The 17,795-nt window shown below is 39.5% G+C and overlaps 1 protein-coding gene across 1 annotated transcript; it reads left to right on the top strand.

Moving 5' to 3' along the window:
* The first annotated feature begins 9,148 nt into the window (after nucleotides 1-9,148).
* Nucleotides 9,149-10,138, top strand: LOC126263607 (uncharacterized). Its single transcript, XM_049960693.1, has 2 exons — nucleotides 9,149-9,278; nucleotides 9,369-10,138. Exons 1-2 carry the CDS (start codon nucleotides 9,149-9,151, stop codon nucleotides 10,136-10,138), a joined length of 900 nt encoding a protein of 299 aa, XP_049816650.1.
* Nucleotides 10,139-17,795: the final 7,657 nt, after the last annotated feature.

Here is a 17,795-nt window from a genome sequence, read left to right as displayed (position 1 = left end):
TGAATAGGATTGGGGAGAAGAGTGAGTTTGTGGCACAACTTGACCAGAAGAAGGGATCGGTTGGTAGGACATGTTCTGAGGCATCAAGGGATCACCAATTTAGTATTGGAGGGCAGCGTGGAGGGTAAAAATCGTAGAGGGAGACCATGTGATGGATACACTAAGCAGATTCAGAAGGATGTAGGTTGCAGTAGGTACTGGGAGATGAAGAGGCTTGCACAGGATAGAGTAGCATGGAGAGCTGCATCAAACCAGTCTCAGGACTGAAGACCACAACAACAACAACACAGAAAAAGGCGTCAACAGCTAGAGGGGACAGGAAAGTGTTTAATGTTCATGAAGATTAATTAGGGATGAAATTACTGATGAAATTAAAACATCATATCTTCGCATGCCATGTATAGATAAGATGTAGAAAACGTACCAGGTTGGATACTATTCGAGGCTATATTTCAAAGTTGCAGAAATACAGATTCCATTATTCATGGAAAGACAATACAAGTTAGGTGTACATTTCTGTGTCATCAGTCCTCTGACTGGTTTAATATGGCCCACCATGAATTCCTCTCCTTTACCAACCTCTTCATCTCAGAATATCATTTGTTACCTACATCCTCAGTTATTTGCTGGATGTCCCATTCTCTGTTTTCTTGTAGAGTTTGTACTCTCTACAGCTCCCTCTAGTACCATGGAAGTTATTTCCTGCTGGTTTCATGACATTCTATCATCCTGTACCTCCTTCTTGTCAGGGTGTTCCATATATTCCTTTCCTCATCAATTTTATGGAGAACCCCCTCATTCCTTACCTTAATAGTCCACTTCAGTGTACATTGTAAATGTGAAATGCACCATGAGTTTTATGTGTAAAATGGGGAGCATATAATAAAGTTTTCAGTGCAAAATTTTTATAAGCTTTATGTTACCACATACAGACACATGTAAATCTTATGATGAGTACAGTGCTACTCCAAACAATGATATTCCTTTGGATGCCAGGCTACATCATCTTTGATCTGACAAAGCATACGCGATGTTGAGGTAAAACACAAAGGCTTGTTCTAGTAATGATTTCCAATAATCACTGCTGAGACCTAAAATTCAAAGAGAGGCATTGTGCTACATAAAAGCAGGTAGTGTGTATGCAACTTGGCTTCTACATATGCAACTCCATTTTAGGTATTATGTGCTTGTGGCCAGATGATATTGCCTCATGCAGTTCATCAGAAAATGCATCATGTATCATAAAAGTGCAGAGTGATCCCTCAAATATTCATTATAAAAGAAAGCTGATTTTTTTCAGATCTTGCCCTGGACAAAAAACCAAAATGCAATACTGTGTTTGGTGTGTACTCTTATTTTCAAAGGACTCTATGACACCATTCATCATTATTTCCCTTGTTCCTGGATGTACCTGTTTATGCACTGACCAAGATTCTGACACAATACAAAAGAAAATCTGAAAAACAGATCATATATACACAGCTGACCATTGCTGTGAAGTTGTGAAAAATGCTAGTCACAAACCCATTTAAGGTAATTCCAACGACAACAGAAAATTTCAGGGGTTTTCAGTAGCTGAACAATAAAATAGTTAGAAGTTGTGTTGTAGGAAATGATGTTACCGTTAATAGTAGGAAAATTGGTGCTCCAAAATTGATAGACAATGGAAGAATGACATGGACTGGAACTCTTCAAAAAAGTGCCAGGTCATCACTCCAAAACCAGGATAGACCCAGTGGCTGATTATCCTGATATGAATAAACTTCTTGAGGAAATATTCTATCCACACAGAAGACCTGATCAACCCTGAAGTTAAAAGACCTTGTTCCACCAATTCCATACATTTCCCTAGTTTTTCTTGGCGTTTAATGAAATCATTTTTTTGTTGAAATGGAAGCCTGATAACACGATTTATGGTTGGCCAACAGTATATCAACCAGGATAACACTTTTTGATATGTGTGTTTAACTTTTTTTAAATTGTTGTATTTGTTGTGACATACAGTGTTGTAATGATTCCTATTTACATTAAATTTTAAATTTTTCCTTTTGCACAATGTATGTGAGAAAAAGTTAAGAAGGAAAAAGTTAACCCTTTATTGTACAAATAAGATCTTAATACAATGTTTTAGAAAACCCTATTTATTTCCATTTCTTCTCAAAGTAACATAGTTCCCTCTCTCACTAGACTCCTCACTTCACAGAGTATTTCTGAAATGTTACTTTTTCAGTAACTATCTGCACTCTTATGAAGTCCTATGTTAATTCTCCTTAAGGTATTGTGATTGGTCATAATATTGGAAAACATGTACACATATATATATTATGTGTTTACCTTGTTTCATAATTTTCATTCAGTCTTAGAGTACACATACCCTAGATGACTTGGACCAGCAACTTTGCTGTGCATTGACTATTGATCTTCGTTGTTATCGATACTGAACTTTAAATGAAATAAAGACAAATTTAAACATACACAGGTAGTGAATTGTAAGAAATGACTAAGTAGTAAGTAGCATATCAACATTACAGGATCAGGAGTGGAATTATCATCAATGATCTTGATGTGACTCATTTCATGACTGCAGCTATAATAGCAAGGATGTCTATGATGCATTAAACTCTAGCTTCCCTCAGTTTAGCTGCATATGGCCATGGGAACAGTTATTATGTAATTATCTTCTCAAGCAAAGAAAAAGGAGTGGAGGAGGCAGTGAAGAAGTAGGACTTTGTGATTGAGTCACTAAATTTTTGTCAAAAAAGTAAATAAATAAAAAATATAAAAAAATACTGCAGTGATGTGTGTGTGTGTGTGTGTGTGTGTGTGTGTGTGTGTGTGTGTGTGTGTGTGTGTGTGTGTGTGTTCTATAGTGGTGTTTTTTTTTGCTGAGATTTAGTGAAAAACAAACTTTCGCAAATGTGAAGAAGGCATGTGCTTTATTAAATATGACACAGTGCACATCAGTGTTTGACGGAGACTAGACTTGTAAATACTGCCAACCACTGAATACAAAAGTACAGGCTTCAGTTACTAAACAATACCGAAGATGTAAAACACATCAACACTGTAGCATTACATTGGGTCATTGCAAATTTTTATCATTGATTTGGGTATGAGACCATCTGCACGAAATGTCTATTGCATCAGCAGAGAAAGAGACTTTAAGTGTCTTGTAGCTATAATAAGAAATTAAACACACTAAATGTAATACTGACCTTTTGGGAAGAACTGACCTGTTAGCTTGGCTGTCTCCTGTGGTACAGTTGCACACAGTTAGCAGACGTGGAGCCCTAACCCGCCTGTTTCACAGTTGCAACAAGAAGAAGCTGATGCACAATAATAATATTGCTGTCTCTTCTTAAAACATTCTGAAATAAAAAATATAAATGATTTCAACAGTCTCATTGATAATTGACTTCATTTAATTATATAAAATGAAATACAGAAAGTCATTTCTGTTGCAAGAATGTATAATAAATTAATCATAAATTGTTATTTTGGAATGATACTATTGATATTGCCAAATAACTGAACCTTGAAATACTAAATACCCTTGAAAATGTTGCTTCAGTTTTGTTAATGAACATGTATGAGTATATCTGTGACATGGAGTTTGGGTCAGTTTGCACTACAGTATTGTGCCTTGTGTGACTAAAATCTGGAATGGCTTCTGCTATCACAAATCTTACAACTGTGAAAATTACACAGTCAATTTTGTCAGTGTAAGAAAGGTAAACCCTTTAACCTCCAGACATTTTTGTGTAATGTACAGAGAAAAGCCAATCAATAGTGCTGATTATTTCAAAACTGCTCACTTCATAGTAGATTACAATTTCCATTTTTGGGAAAGGAAAAGCATATTTAGGGAGTGAATCACAACGATCATTTCAACAGTGCACGGTGAAATATTGAAAAGTTATGAATACCACTTGAAAGCAAGTCACATGGCCTAAGTCCTTGCATGGCTTTGCAGTGTAATAATTTTTGTTCACATAATGCCACAAGAAATGAAATAAAGCTTGATAAGTTTGAATAGATGTTGTTGGCCATCTTCTGTACACCCTTAACCCTTTAACTGCTATGGATGTACACCATTAAGCCTTTAACTGCTATGGACGTGTTAACGCACATGCCTTCGTACCTGTCCCTGTGTGCTCTGAATGTGTTTACGCGCAGCACCAGTCCTTCTACCTGGTACTCTGAATGTGTCTGCATGTAGACACATTCAGAGTAGAACATAGGAGGACTGGTGGCTCGTGAAAAGATGTTCGGAGCACACAGGGACAGGTACAAAGGAAAGTGCGTTAACACATCCAGAGCAGTTAAATGTGTAATTTGGTAACCAGTGATTACTACTGCTTCCACTATACATGGAAAAAAGTAACTTTTGTCACAGCATTTTAGTAATTGTGAGGACAATTAAAACATCACTGAATAACGGTTAAATTGATCAGTGGTGTAGCTCTGTGATGGTGGGACACAGAGGATTTTTGACATTGTGATGTGTTCTTTTACACTGCAATAAATGATGATAGGGAGCAGTTTAAGGTTGTAAATTTAATACATATATAGTGAAGATTCTATGTATGTGTTAGCGTTTTCTTAATAACCAAGTAGAACTTAGACACAAGCACATTAATGGATGGTACAAAATACACTGTGGAACTAAATTACAGCTGGTAGGACCTGTACAAGATACAGAAATTGCCCAGGACACTATCTCCCAGTAGGCAGATGACCTGGTTATTAAGACCATATCAGATGCAAAATGAGAATAAATAATTTATGTGGATGGTAGCTTCAGGATATTTATTTTTGACTGACATGTTTTGAGTTCCATGAGCCAGCAGGCTCAGGTAGAACAGAATGGTAGAGAAATCATCAGTGAAGAATGCTACCAGTTCATTTGGATATGTGTAATACAGGTAATCAGCAGTGATTTTGAAGAGACACAACTGTCATTTGTCTGAAGTTTTTAAGGAAAGGCATGTAAATATCGTATATATGGATGGCCAGTTAGCAATTTATATTGTCTTCCTCAGTACTGTTCTTCCTTGCAGGTCTTTTTCTGTTCATCTTTTACCTCTCAAGGCATATTTTATTGTTACGTAAATTTAAGGTGGAGCAAGGTGAAAGGAAAGGAGAAGAACTGATGATATCAGCAGCATCAGGACTTTATGCAGAATCAGCAGCAATGAGCTAAAATGTGGGGTAGACTGGGACTCAAACATGGGATCTCCTGCTTACTAGGCAGTTACATTAATCATTGCACCATCCGGACACAGCATTTATTTCAAATGAGGGAACTTTCTCGTTGTGCTCCCCAGCCCACCCAGTGCCATCTATCTGTAGTCCCTGTCTGTGTCCTTTGTGCTCACCAAGTTTAGATTCCCACAGGAGGTCAAACATAAATGTGCATTCTCACCAAAGATTGTGGATAAAATCCTACCTCCTGTGGAAAATTAGTGAGTCTGGAGGACGTGGACAGGGACTGCAGATACATGATGCTGGGTGGGAATGTGCATTTGCCAGGCAATGTAGCAAGACAGATGATGCATTTGTGATGAACACTGTGTCTGGTTGTTGCAGTGGTTAATGCCACTGCATAGTAAGCAGGAGGTCCTGGGTTCAATGTACAGTCCAACACACATTTTCATGCATCACTGGAAATCCACATAAATTCCCAATACAGCCCCTTTCTGCATTTCCTCCTGTTGCCTTTCGTCCCCCCCCCCCCCCCTCCACCATCAGTATACATAATAAGTATCTTAACCACAGATTCTGCACGGTGTCTACTCTTTAGGATATATCCCGAAGAACAGATACCACACATCCGTATAAAATTATTTTATTGTGTTTTTTTTACTGCTTCTATTCTACTTTCCACTTTATGCTACTACTTTTTCTTTTGGCGACTGATTATTTTTGTACATCATTCTTATTTCCAGTTTCCATGTCTCCCTTGCATTTAGGATTGACAATATCATTTGGCAATTTTGCATTCAGAGGCTTAGCAGAAGTTGCAAAACTTAGCCAACCTAGAATTTCGTAACATTCTCAAATTTTTTCCCTACTGGTACTTTATTTTAGACCATGTGTGTATTTTTTTTACATGCTTTTATAGTGAAGAGACTCAGTATGACCAAACTGGAAGGTGGCAGGTATCAAAATTATGACAATATCGCACTGCAACTTACGTTCTCCCCATTGGTTAGTAAGGAGGTGAGCAGTTGGAAAGTAAATGAAAAGTGTAATATTCACCTAGAACCATTAAAAATTGCCCCTGTTTAGAGGCATTAGGGCAGTAGACTATACTAAGCAATCATAAGGAAGAAGGAAGCATCAAACAAATTCTTGTCAGTTGTATAGAGAATGGGAGTTCAAGATGTCATTTCATCAAACGGCAGGCAGGGTATAATTTTGCTTCCCATATATACCTTATGATTGTGAAACCTGGAGTCTTAAGAACAAAGACAAGCAACGTATTGATGCACTGTGTTGCTGCAGAATACTGTGCATACAGTTCACTAAAAGAGGACAGATGTGTCCATTATGAGCAACTCATTATTTCCAGGCACCTTTCTTCTTGTGTCAAACAAAAATTCTCCAGTTCTTTGACCAGGTTTTGGAAACAGATGGAGAAAATAATCATCGAGGGAAAGATCAACGACACAAGACAAAGGGGGAGAACAATTAGCAGGTGGGCAGATAGAATAAAGGTCTGGTCTACTACTTCAGCAAGCTCTAAGAGAAGCTGGTAAGCATCCAGGATTTAAAGTTTGATTCACAGGGTCACAACGCCTTGTGACAATGATGATGACATTCTTGATGAAGCTTTACTTAGTGTACAAGACGTTATGCACATAACTGAGCCTTCTTACAATGAGATTTGTACCGATTGCGATTTTTAAGGTACTATTTTTTTAATTTGTGTTGTTTTTAGTAGTTATGAAACTAGATAGCGATCAAGACTATTAGTTTACGATGATTTTGAAGCATTTTCGCTCATATCACTTAGAAAAGCAGTCGAAGGAAAGGCTATGAACGTGGCAGATAGTTCCAATTGCCAGTATCAAAAATTGGCCGTATTAATTACATATGAAACTTACTTGTAGTTACTTGGGATAAAACCAATAATATAAAAGTTCAGATGTAAGTGTACTCTGTTAGACACATCAACTTTTAGATACTAGATGTAAGTTACTGACAGGTATCGTTTGCGAGTAGGAGTCTGTGTTGCAAGCGGACAAGCTCTGCATCTGTCTCCATTACTTTTAATAATAGATTTATTGCAGACAAACTGGCCATTTTGTGCGCGAATTACAGGAATTATTCTCTATTCACTATTATTATTCTTAGTCACTGCAGAATTTCACCAGCGATTCTGTTCTCAGCCTACAGATTAACACATGATATAACTCACACTGGTCACTGCACATGGCACATATGCAGCTCCTGCTGGGCTCATGAAAAATCTCGGTGTTGCACAGTTTGTGGTGAAATCCATGCACTTAGGGTCTTGTCACTACGTGGCGGAGTTCGTATCCTCCCTGCGTCCATTCACAGTTTGTCATGGCGTCTGTCACATAGAAATCCTTCCATATCTTGCGTTTCTTCTCATGTGGTTCCGTCAATAAGACCTAGTAGGCTTTCGTCTCTGGTAGTAAGTGCTTCAGCCGCATTTCTCCTATGAAGAAGGGATCCCTGGCCAGTTCATACACAAGCCACGTGAGTGTGTATTTGGAGAGGCATAGGACCCTTTTTAAGTAAGTGGTCTTCAGCTTCTCTATTTTTTCGATGTCTGTCTTCTTCAGATGAATCCAAATATTTTCCAATCCGTAAATTGCAACAGGTTCAATTTTTACGTTCAAACAGTCATAGGGCTGTCTACAGGGAGAGTTTGCCTACCGACTTGATATCATTTATGGCTCTCGTTGCAGTGCTGGCTCTGTAGTTTATGTGGCATGTGAATACTGTTCCCTGTGACTGAAGGGTAACTCCTAGGTACGTAAAGCTGATGACTGACTTTAGTGGTGTCTCTCCAACGTAGAAAGTGCCGGGTTTTCCTCCTCTTCTGATTGTCATGGAAACGGTCTTCTCTTCATTCAAGGATAGGTCGTGTTAGCGCCTGAGTGATCGGAATGCCACCAGAGACTGGCAACACCACAACTGTCAGCTACCAGTCATAGAGAGAGGAATACAATGGGGACCACCACACCCTCACCAGCGGAAGTGGCCAATCATAGAGAGGGAGGTTCAAATAGGAATGTCACGCTGCCACTGGCGGAGGTCGAGGAAGAAGAAGAAGAAGAAAACGAGGGCTACACTTTAGTGGAAAGGGGAAGACGTAGGAAACGACATCAAGACAGGAGAGAAAGCAATGAACGTCTCTTTATGTTAGGGACAATGCAACTAACAGTGTTAGGTCTTCGAGCAGGAGAGCGAACCACCTGACTTTATGTGGGCCAACCCCATCAGGCCACCACAAAGGAGGAAATCGTCAGACACCTCAATGTACTGGAAATAGCGGGAGAAATCGAGTTCGATGAGCTGGAAACAAAGGCCTTCAAAATTGGGGTGGCTTTTGACTGCCGCGAACAAGCCATACAGCCAGAACTGTGGCCAATAGGAGTGCCGGTGAGACAGTACCTTTTTTGGAGTAAGAGACCTGAAGCCCCCAGGTTGTAATACCATTCACAACAATCTCAGATTCAAAACATTAAACTGGAATATTGATGACCTTATCACAGCAGTAGCATGCGTTCAAGATAATTTCTTTAGACCTTGTGATATTGTGTTCCTGACGGAAACGTTCCTTACAAAAGACAGTAACAAAGTAAACATACATTACACGATCTATGTTGTGGCGGAACAATTTCCAAAGGACAGACCTAAGGGCGGCATCACATGTCTCATCGTGAAAATTTTCTCGCCCTTCTCAGTCTCCCACCAATCAAGGCACTCTCTTGTAGTAACGACCGCCATCCGTGTTCTTATATGTGTGTGCGTTCAGCCTGAGCTCACAGCAGTAAATATTATAGAGTAAATCAGTTTGTGTTAGGATACTACCACCCAGGACGACCCAGTCATATTGGCAGGAGACCAGAATTAGCCTGTGGACAACCCTTCACGGGAAACGACAGATGTCATGAACTACTTGGAAGAGGAAGACTTTGCACTTGTCAATAATAAAGCAACCCACACTTACTTCTGTGATAACGGTGCAAGCACAGTTGACCTCATATTTGTGAACTCCAAACCTAAACCACTAGAACAACGCATCATCCTGGGAGTGGAAAGAAAACACCTACCAGTGGAAACATCGCTATAACTAGAGAACACAGTAAAAAAGAGGCCGAAAAATTCAGTCGAGCTAAGGAGGAAGGCAGACGTATCAGCACTGGGCAGTCTCGACACCAGTGCAATAACATTGCTGCAAGGAGAGAATGTCAATGAAGGAGCATCATGGATAGAAGGACTCATCCTAAAGTCAACTCACACAGTAGACATCGCAAAACGGAAAGCTAAATCGTGGGACCCTACGCAGGAGATTGTACTTTTTACAGAAGAAGAAATAATCCATAGAATTATGAGCACGAAGAACAATAAACTATGTGACCCAGACAACATCTATAGCGAGCACCTGAAAACTACGTTCCCTGTACTAGTGGTTCCCCTCACAGCGCTCCTCAATGAGTGCCTGAAACGAGGAATTGTACCAGATCGGTGGAAATATTCGAAAGTGATAATACTGTACATGGGAAAAGGTAACACGGCTGACCCAAACGCGTACAGGGGAACTGCTCTAGAGAACACTCTATTCAAGATCTTTACAACACTACTGTGCAAGCGTCTTAGAGATATCCTCGATGAGAAACTCCCCGATTCACAGTTTGGTTTCAGATGTGGGAGATCAGTGGCACAAGCTGTACACTGTCTCCAAACCGATACAAAAATGGCCGTAGCGAACCGAGGGGGAAAGCTTCATGCAATTTTCGTAGACTTCACCAAGGCGTTCGACACAATCAACAGATCCATTCTAATGAAGAAACTGGAAACCTCCTTAGTTCCAAGACATTACCTGTTGCCAGTCATTAGAGACCTCCATTACTTTCTTTACAGACTGTTGAAACCATAACTGGAACGATGAGACACTTTCCATGTATGGAAGCTCGTTGCTAAATAGCTTCCCAATATATCGATTACATATTGAAGTGATTAATATCTAGTGAGTACCGACGATGTAGTGGCATAGACGTAAGTGAAATTTGCGGAAATTTATAGTTGTAATACAACAGCAGTATGATGAACAGATGTACTGAAAGTGCAGTAACTAATAGTATGCTGGCAGTTAGCATAACGTTACCAAATTTCGTAACTTTTGTTGAAATATTGTGTTTTCGCCAAACGTAAATCAATAACCCTATATGATATCATCTTGTGTTACGAAACTGAACTGCATTGTAGCTGGAATGTAGCGAACTATCATGCTGCATTAACCCAATTTTACAGAAAAAAACAAGGTGCATAAGTAATGCTGAAATAGAGGGTTCAGCGTACTGTGAACGATTTAAAAATCAGGCAAATGGGGCTGTTAGCGTGGGCTGTTCGGTGACAAAAATACTTAACCAAAAAATAAATACATTGCTGTGACACTTCACAAAATAACTGATAAGTACGTAGCACTGAAATTTTACGTAATCTACGAAGAGCTGCACACCACCGTGATACATTGCATTGCAATTCTCTTTCTTGCCTGACTCAAAACACTGTGGAGCAGATGCAAATCACTTAACTGACGATGATTTGGTCTATTTCCGTAAATATTCGAATACCAGAGTTCAGAAGCCGATGGTTAATTCTCAGATTACAAGAAAAGAATTATTTTAAAAGTGTCCTGATTTACTGAGTTGTTAGAGTCGTTACCAATGACTGTAAAATTTGCTGAATTGCTTTCATCGCCAAACAAGGGCGTCCCAGCGCGGGATGTGGGAGGTGGCTTTAGCGCTAGGAAAAGAAAAATAGCTATTTTCGCAACTGAGAGTGAGAGATGTGTCTATACAATATCAGTTTGAAGAAAGCCGCATGTGGTTGATATTTTCTTATAGCAAGTGTATCTCAGATCCGTTTGTCTTGAAATCTGAAAACCCATTAGCCGCTATTCTCCTTCCAAGTAAAATGTGAGGTGGCTATTGTTTCTGCAAGCTAAAAGCAGCATTGCACATTTAATTCGCAATTTTTTCCTTCATATTACCAGCCAATGTAAAAACTACCCTCCGGTATTAAAAAGATGAATGTAGCCAGCAGTCGTGTGTATCAGAATTTTACCTACGTACCTAACAACAAAATTCATTAATATTTACACACTGGTAACTTATACAAACTGTACCTTCTCAATTTTAGTACATAGTATGTAGCAAGGGGGGGATCTACGTATTATAAAGTGGCCGCATTCGTATGTTTGTTAATTGGTAAACAGTTTTTCAATGATTTTGAATTTTATTTTGTAAGAAAATGTTTGGTTTCCTCCATCCCACCGCCTTAGACAGTGTGTGTGCTGTTGAAATTTCCTAGCTCTGCTAACATAACTATTGTAGGCACTTACAAGACCAGTTAAAATACAGTAAGCATTAAATTATTTCCTCATGAATAGTTTCATTCGTTTTAAAATGAGCTGCAGTAGCAGGCCTACACAATACATCAGCGTGATTTTGGCCGAGGGGGCAACATTTCGCTAATCAATGACTCGGAGCAACCATTAAATAATTTCGCACTTAGTATTTTTAAGATGACTTCAGTTATGACTTGGACAGATTTACGCTGTAACCTAATTTCGTCAGTTCCAGGTGAGTGGACAAGAGCTACGTATATTCCGTGGCGGTGGAATGTGGGGCAAGGACTGGCGAAAGGCTGAGGAATGATAAAAGGTTGCAGACAGGACTGCAGCGACGCGCAATTAAATTTCAGCCGCCGTCGTTCTCTTTACGTACTTGATACTAATACGAAAGACAATATAACTGTTGTATTTCCCATAAATCTCACCTGTACGGCTGGATGTCGCGGCGCGAGCGCTGCAAATCTGCAGAGGCCTCCGACGTCTGTGTCGCGTCTCGCGGAGGCTGCTGCCGGGCAACGGCCTAATTGTCGGCAGTCTTTTGTTCTCAGCCGTGAACGCGGTTAACGGGAAAAACACTATAGGTGTCAAGCATTTACGACTGATGTTAAATAAGTGACGCATCCAACATGGAGTTCTCTTTTCAGCAAACGTTTAGCTGCAACGCATTTTCTACGACATTCTGAGCCCGTTGACGGATCAATTCTTGTGTTACTTTTAACCTCCAGGTTCTTTTCCTTTGATACTGAACTGACAGTAACACTTGCATCCGAACGTGTAATTCAAGCAATAAAATGGCTTTCCTTGTTCCATTTGAGTGCTGCTTTTCAACTCTACAACGTACTACTATCGTATAAGGTTACAATATTTCCTTTTGTGCAGTTACAAAGTATTACATACCTGCACGAATAATTTTTTGTTTAGGTTTTGATAGGAGATGAGAGCTGTTATGTGAAGACTTTTCAAGAAGAAAAATTCTACTATTTTACGGAAGTACAATATTAATGTAATTCAGTTTGTGGCTTGCCTTCTTGCGCGTATCCAGGATCCGAAATAGTTGTGGCAGACAGATGCTCGACCGATATTAGTCTGTTGGAAGGGGGAGGGATGGAGGAAACGAGACATAATTTCTTACAAGTAAAACTCAGCGTCAATTTAAGACTGTTTATTGGTTACCAACGTAGGCCTGCAGTGCTACCATTTCATGATAGGTACAGCTGCTGGCAACCTACAATGTTCGTAACGGAGAGAGTGGTTCGTATGAGATGTGAGTATATCATTTTGCTGTCAGACAAGTTACAGCCAGATAATATGCGAATACTTTCTGTAGAGCCTATTCACATTTTGAGTAGTTTTTGACATTGGCTGGTAATACGAATTGAAGGTACAGTATTGATTTAGCCCTGTGGAACTAAGAATCTTATGGCATTTTCAATTGTAAGGAGAACAAGAAAACAATAGTTCTCAGATATCGGGACAAAGTCTTTGGGGTACAGTTGCTACTGCTATAAACATGTTATCTATAGATTTTCTTGCTTTCTTTAAATAATACGTCCATCAGTGTGACATTTGAAGATGCAAATTCAGTTGCCAAACATATTTTTTTATCATAATTTCATTATTTATTTGCTTTTTTCCCCCTAAACAACCAGTTACAAGCAGGAGCAGTTAGTTCCTACGCCGCAGATGTGTTTCAGTATTAACAGTTAACCGTGTTTACATTGTCGAACACATCGCAGCGCGGGAATATCAGTTTCCTCATGGCCAGCACAGTGACGTGGGGACTTGGTATGCGTTTCGTTTAGCACAAGGGATTAAAAGCATAGAATTCTACTGCTGGTTAGAGGTGTCTAAACCAATTGCTTTATCAACCCAGAATATTTTCTCCTGAACTATGCGATCGCAAACTATCTATTGCAGAATACCACGAACAAAATTTCGCTCTATTCCTCCATGTTGAGTTTGTTTTCTCCCCCTTGACATTGTAGCAATATAAACTTTTGCATGTAAATCGTTCCTTATCCCATAGCTACAAGTAGTAGTAGTAGTTTACTCATCCGTGGATAAGGTTTACAGGTATATTGCACTTGTCACATTACTACAATTTCAGAACAACGAAGACATCATAATTCATATCTACAGACAATTACGTATCGTATGTCTGGGAGACAATGGTGGGACATGAAGTAGCCTTATAGTGGAAACTCTCCTGGCATTTGCCCGAAAAAGCCTAACTTAGGGAAACCATAGAAATTCTAAACCAGGATGGCGAGATGAAGACTATAATCTCCAGCCCCAGAATACACGGCCTGTGTGTTTAAAACATTGGTAGATCTATCGGTTCATGTCGGTAAAAGTAAATTAAGTAAAATATCATTTATAAAGATTTGCACACACTGTCAGCCTGTTTCAGAGGACTGAACTGTAATGTAATTGGAATGTAGCGAACTGCTATGCTCCGTTAATCCAGTTTTACAGAAAAAAGCGAGATGCAGAAATAATACTGAAATGGAGTGATTCAGCATATTTTGGACGATTTACAAACGAGAGAAATGGGTACGTTAGCGTGGCAATAATGATGAGAATTAGATAGAATGCCAATGTTAAGGAGTCTACGACGAGTTGTACATCACAGTGTTACATTGCGGGACAACTATTGTTTTAGCTGTCTCAAACACTGTGGAGCAGATACAAATAATTCAGCTGAGGATGCTTGGTTCTATTTTCCGAAATAATCGAAGATCAGAGTTCTGAAAAACGAAGGTCAATTGTTCTCTGACTATAAGACACTTCTTTCGGCGGGCCATTATGGCCGAGCGGTTCTAGGCGCTTCAGTCCGGAACAGCACTGCTGCTACGGTCGCAGGTTCGAATCCTACCTCGGGCATGGATGGGTGTGTTGTCCTTAGGTTAGTTAGGTTTAAGTAGTTGTATGTCTAGGGGACTGATGACCTCAGATGTTTAGTCCCATAGTGCTGAGAACCATTTGAACTATTCTTTCAGGAGGATCCTCATTTGCTGAGCTGTTCGTGTCGTTATTACGCACGACTGCAAAATCCGTTAAATTGGTGGCCTCAGCGAGGGATACAGGGAAGTGGTTATAGCAAAAGAAAAATAGTTATTTTCGCAACTCAGAGTGTTGGAAGTATCCATAGAATACTCGTATTAGTTTAAAGAAAGCCGCATGTCATCTATATTTACCTGTAGAAAGTGTATGTCACAGGCATCCGTTGTAAGCTCATTCGCCGCTATTCTCTTTGCGGTTGAAATACCACTATCTCTGGGCACTGCAAGCTTCAAGTGGCGTTGCACGATTTTTTCCTCATTTTACTAGCCAATGTAAAAACTTCCCATCGCTATTAAAAATGTGAACGTAGACAGTAGCCGTGTGCATCTGAATTTCATCTACCTAAGAGCAAAATAACGTTAATATACCGATAACTTACACAAATTTTTACTTTCTCAGTGTCAGTACATTATAGGTAGCAGGTAGGTCTACCTATTATAAAGTGGTCGCATTATATTGTTCACTAATTAATAAAAATTCTTTCAGTAGTTCTGAGTTTTGTTTTGTAAGAAACAGTTTCCTTTCCTCACCCCAAACCAGAGTGTAAGAGTACTGTTGAAATTTCCTTTCTCAGCAAACATACTGTTGTAGCCACTTAATTGGCCAGTGAAAACCTTGGAAGCTTTATCTCATTATGAATAGTTTCTTTCGTTTTAAAATGACGTACAGTGGCAGGTCGACACATTACAGCGTGGTCTTGGCTGAGAGAGCAACGTTTCGGTAATCACTAACTCGAGGCAACCATTCAAAACTTTCGTACTTAATATCTTTAAGCTGACATCAGTTCTGACTAGGACCGGTTAACGCTGTAACTTTCGTCAATTGCAGGTGAATGGACATGAGGTACGTACTTTTCACGTCGTTGGAAAGTGCAGTGCTCTGTATGCTCAAAGACTCAACAAACATGAGGAGTGATAAATGGTTGCAAACGGGACTGCAGCGAAGCGCAGTTTAATATCACCCCGTCATCGTTCATGGTAGATACTTGATATTAATACGAGAGGGTTAAATAACTGCTATAGCTCCTGGGAGCTCCCGTAAATCTCAGCTGTGTGGCAGGTTGCCGCGTCGCGGGCGCTGCAGGGCTGCAGAGACTGAGGCTGCTGCCGGGCAGTGGCCGTATTGTCGGCAGTCTTTTGTTGTCAGCCGTGAACATGGTTGATGAGACACGCGAGGAAAAGATTATGACTCTTACAGTAGCCCCAAAATGTAACTACCGGTGTCAAGCATTTTCAATGTTTTATTTTATTTTATTTTTTACATTTTCTACATTTAGTTGTTGCAGGACCTCTGTTATATATGTATATTTTCAGAAACGTTTATTAAAAAGCTGTCGCAGTTGCAATACATACGTTTGGCGAGTAGTTTCGAACCAGGTGGTTCAGTCTGAAGCATGACATACTGAGAATGCAACGAAAGCACCTGATCTTAATAACGGACATCAAAATGGCAAAAGATGATTTACAAAGTCATCGTAGATGACTGTCAGAATTAACATGTGCAAGTCAGAACGAAACAGTTTGAAACTGACTTGCTAAATAGGTACTAGTTGAAACCGACAGTCAGGTACGATTACTTTTTAAAACGTGTATAGCCATTTTGATATTCGTTATTAAGATCAGGCACTTTTAGTGCAGCCTCAGTAAGTCATGCTTGAGATTGAACCAGTTCGTTCGAAACTAGTCGCCAGATTTGTTGATAAATACTTCCCGACTTTAAAAAATGGTAGCATCCATTATGAAAGCCTCTTTTCAACACTGTTTCGATACAATGAATTTTGTACTACATTTTGTGACTGTCGAAGGAGCAGCCAACTACGTTAATCTGCAGGTTCTTTCGTTTGATAATATACTTGTCTTTGACGAACACTTGCACCCAATTGTGTAATGCACGCAGTAAAGTGGCTTTCGTTTTTCTCTTTTGAGTATTGCTTTTCAACTCTACCACTTACTACAGCCGTATTAGGTTACAATATTTCATTTAATACAGTTAAAAATTATTACATTTATGAACGTTTTGTTTCAATATTGAGAAGAGATGAAAAGTTGATTTGTGAAGATCCTTCAAAAAGAAAAAGTCGAGCATTTTGTGAAAGTGCGGTGTAAAAGTATTTCAGTTTTTGGTTTGTCATCAATGCGTATGCTGGATATGAGATGGTTAAGGGATAGGAGGATTCGAGTCATATTAGCTTGTTGGAAAGGTAGCGATGAAGGAACGTATTTTCTTGCAAAAGAAATGTTCAAGACCAACGTAAGTCTACGACCGCAACTAATTTGGTAGTACTATTGCAATCTACGATGTTCCTAGCTGAGAGAGAGTAATTTTCATGAAGTTTGTACATGTTATTTTGCTCTCAGGTAAACGATTTTCAGATGCAATAGGGCCTATTCACATCTGCAGTAGTTTCAGATATTCGCTGATGACACAAATTGAAGGTACTAATTTATTAGTGTGGAACTCAGAATAATGTATCATTTTCGCTTGCGAGGAGAATAGCGGCGGGATAATTTTATCAAAAAAAAAAAAAAAAAAAAAAAGGTTCAAATGGCTCTGAGCACTATGGGACTTAACTTCTAAGGTCATCAGTCCCCTAGAACTTAGAACTACTTAAACCTAACTAAGCTAAGGACATCACACACATCCATGTCCGAGGCAGGATTCGAAACTGCGAGCGTAGCGGTCGCGCGGTTCCAGACTGTAGCGCCTAGAACCTATCGGCCACTCCGGCCGGCTAATTTTTTCACGACAAAAGGCTATGAGGTACATTTACTATTGCAGTAAATAGGTTATCTACTACAAACTTTCTTTAAACAACATCTCTGTCTGTGTGGCATTGCAAGATGCGAGTTCGGCTGCCAAACGTAAATTACACTGGTCAACAGTGAAAATGCTTTGGATATAAAAAAATTCTATTTACTATTAATTTGAGGGCGCTGATAATGATTATGACTTAAGCTTTTTAGGGTTGGTTCGTGTGTCGAAGTAATATGTTATCGCCGGATACGCCCATGTGCGAAAAATAAGCGTTCATTACAACAGCAATTGTGTGCTTCTTTATTAAACATCCATTTTTTGGCAGTTAGCTATATCGCTGATCTTATTGCTAGTACCCTAA

The sequence above is a fragment of the Schistocerca nitens genome, chromosome 6, assembly GCF_023898315.1.
Source record: "Schistocerca nitens isolate TAMUIC-IGC-003100 chromosome 6, iqSchNite1.1, whole genome shotgun sequence".
Lineage (NCBI taxonomy): Eukaryota > Metazoa > Arthropoda > Insecta > Orthoptera > Acrididae > Schistocerca > Schistocerca nitens.
This window is presented reverse-complemented; position numbering and strand designations above follow the sequence as displayed.

Bases quoted from the DNA above. Each gene is read 5' to 3' on its own strand.
- LOC126263607 (XM_049960693.1), top strand. From the start codon at position 9,149: ATGAACTACTTGGAAGAGGAAGACTTTGCACTTGTCAATAATAAAGCA. The intron at 9,279-9,368 runs GCATCATCCTGG...CGAAAAATTCAG, and splicing joins ACCTAAACCACTAGAACAAC to TCGAGCTAAGGAGGAAGGCA.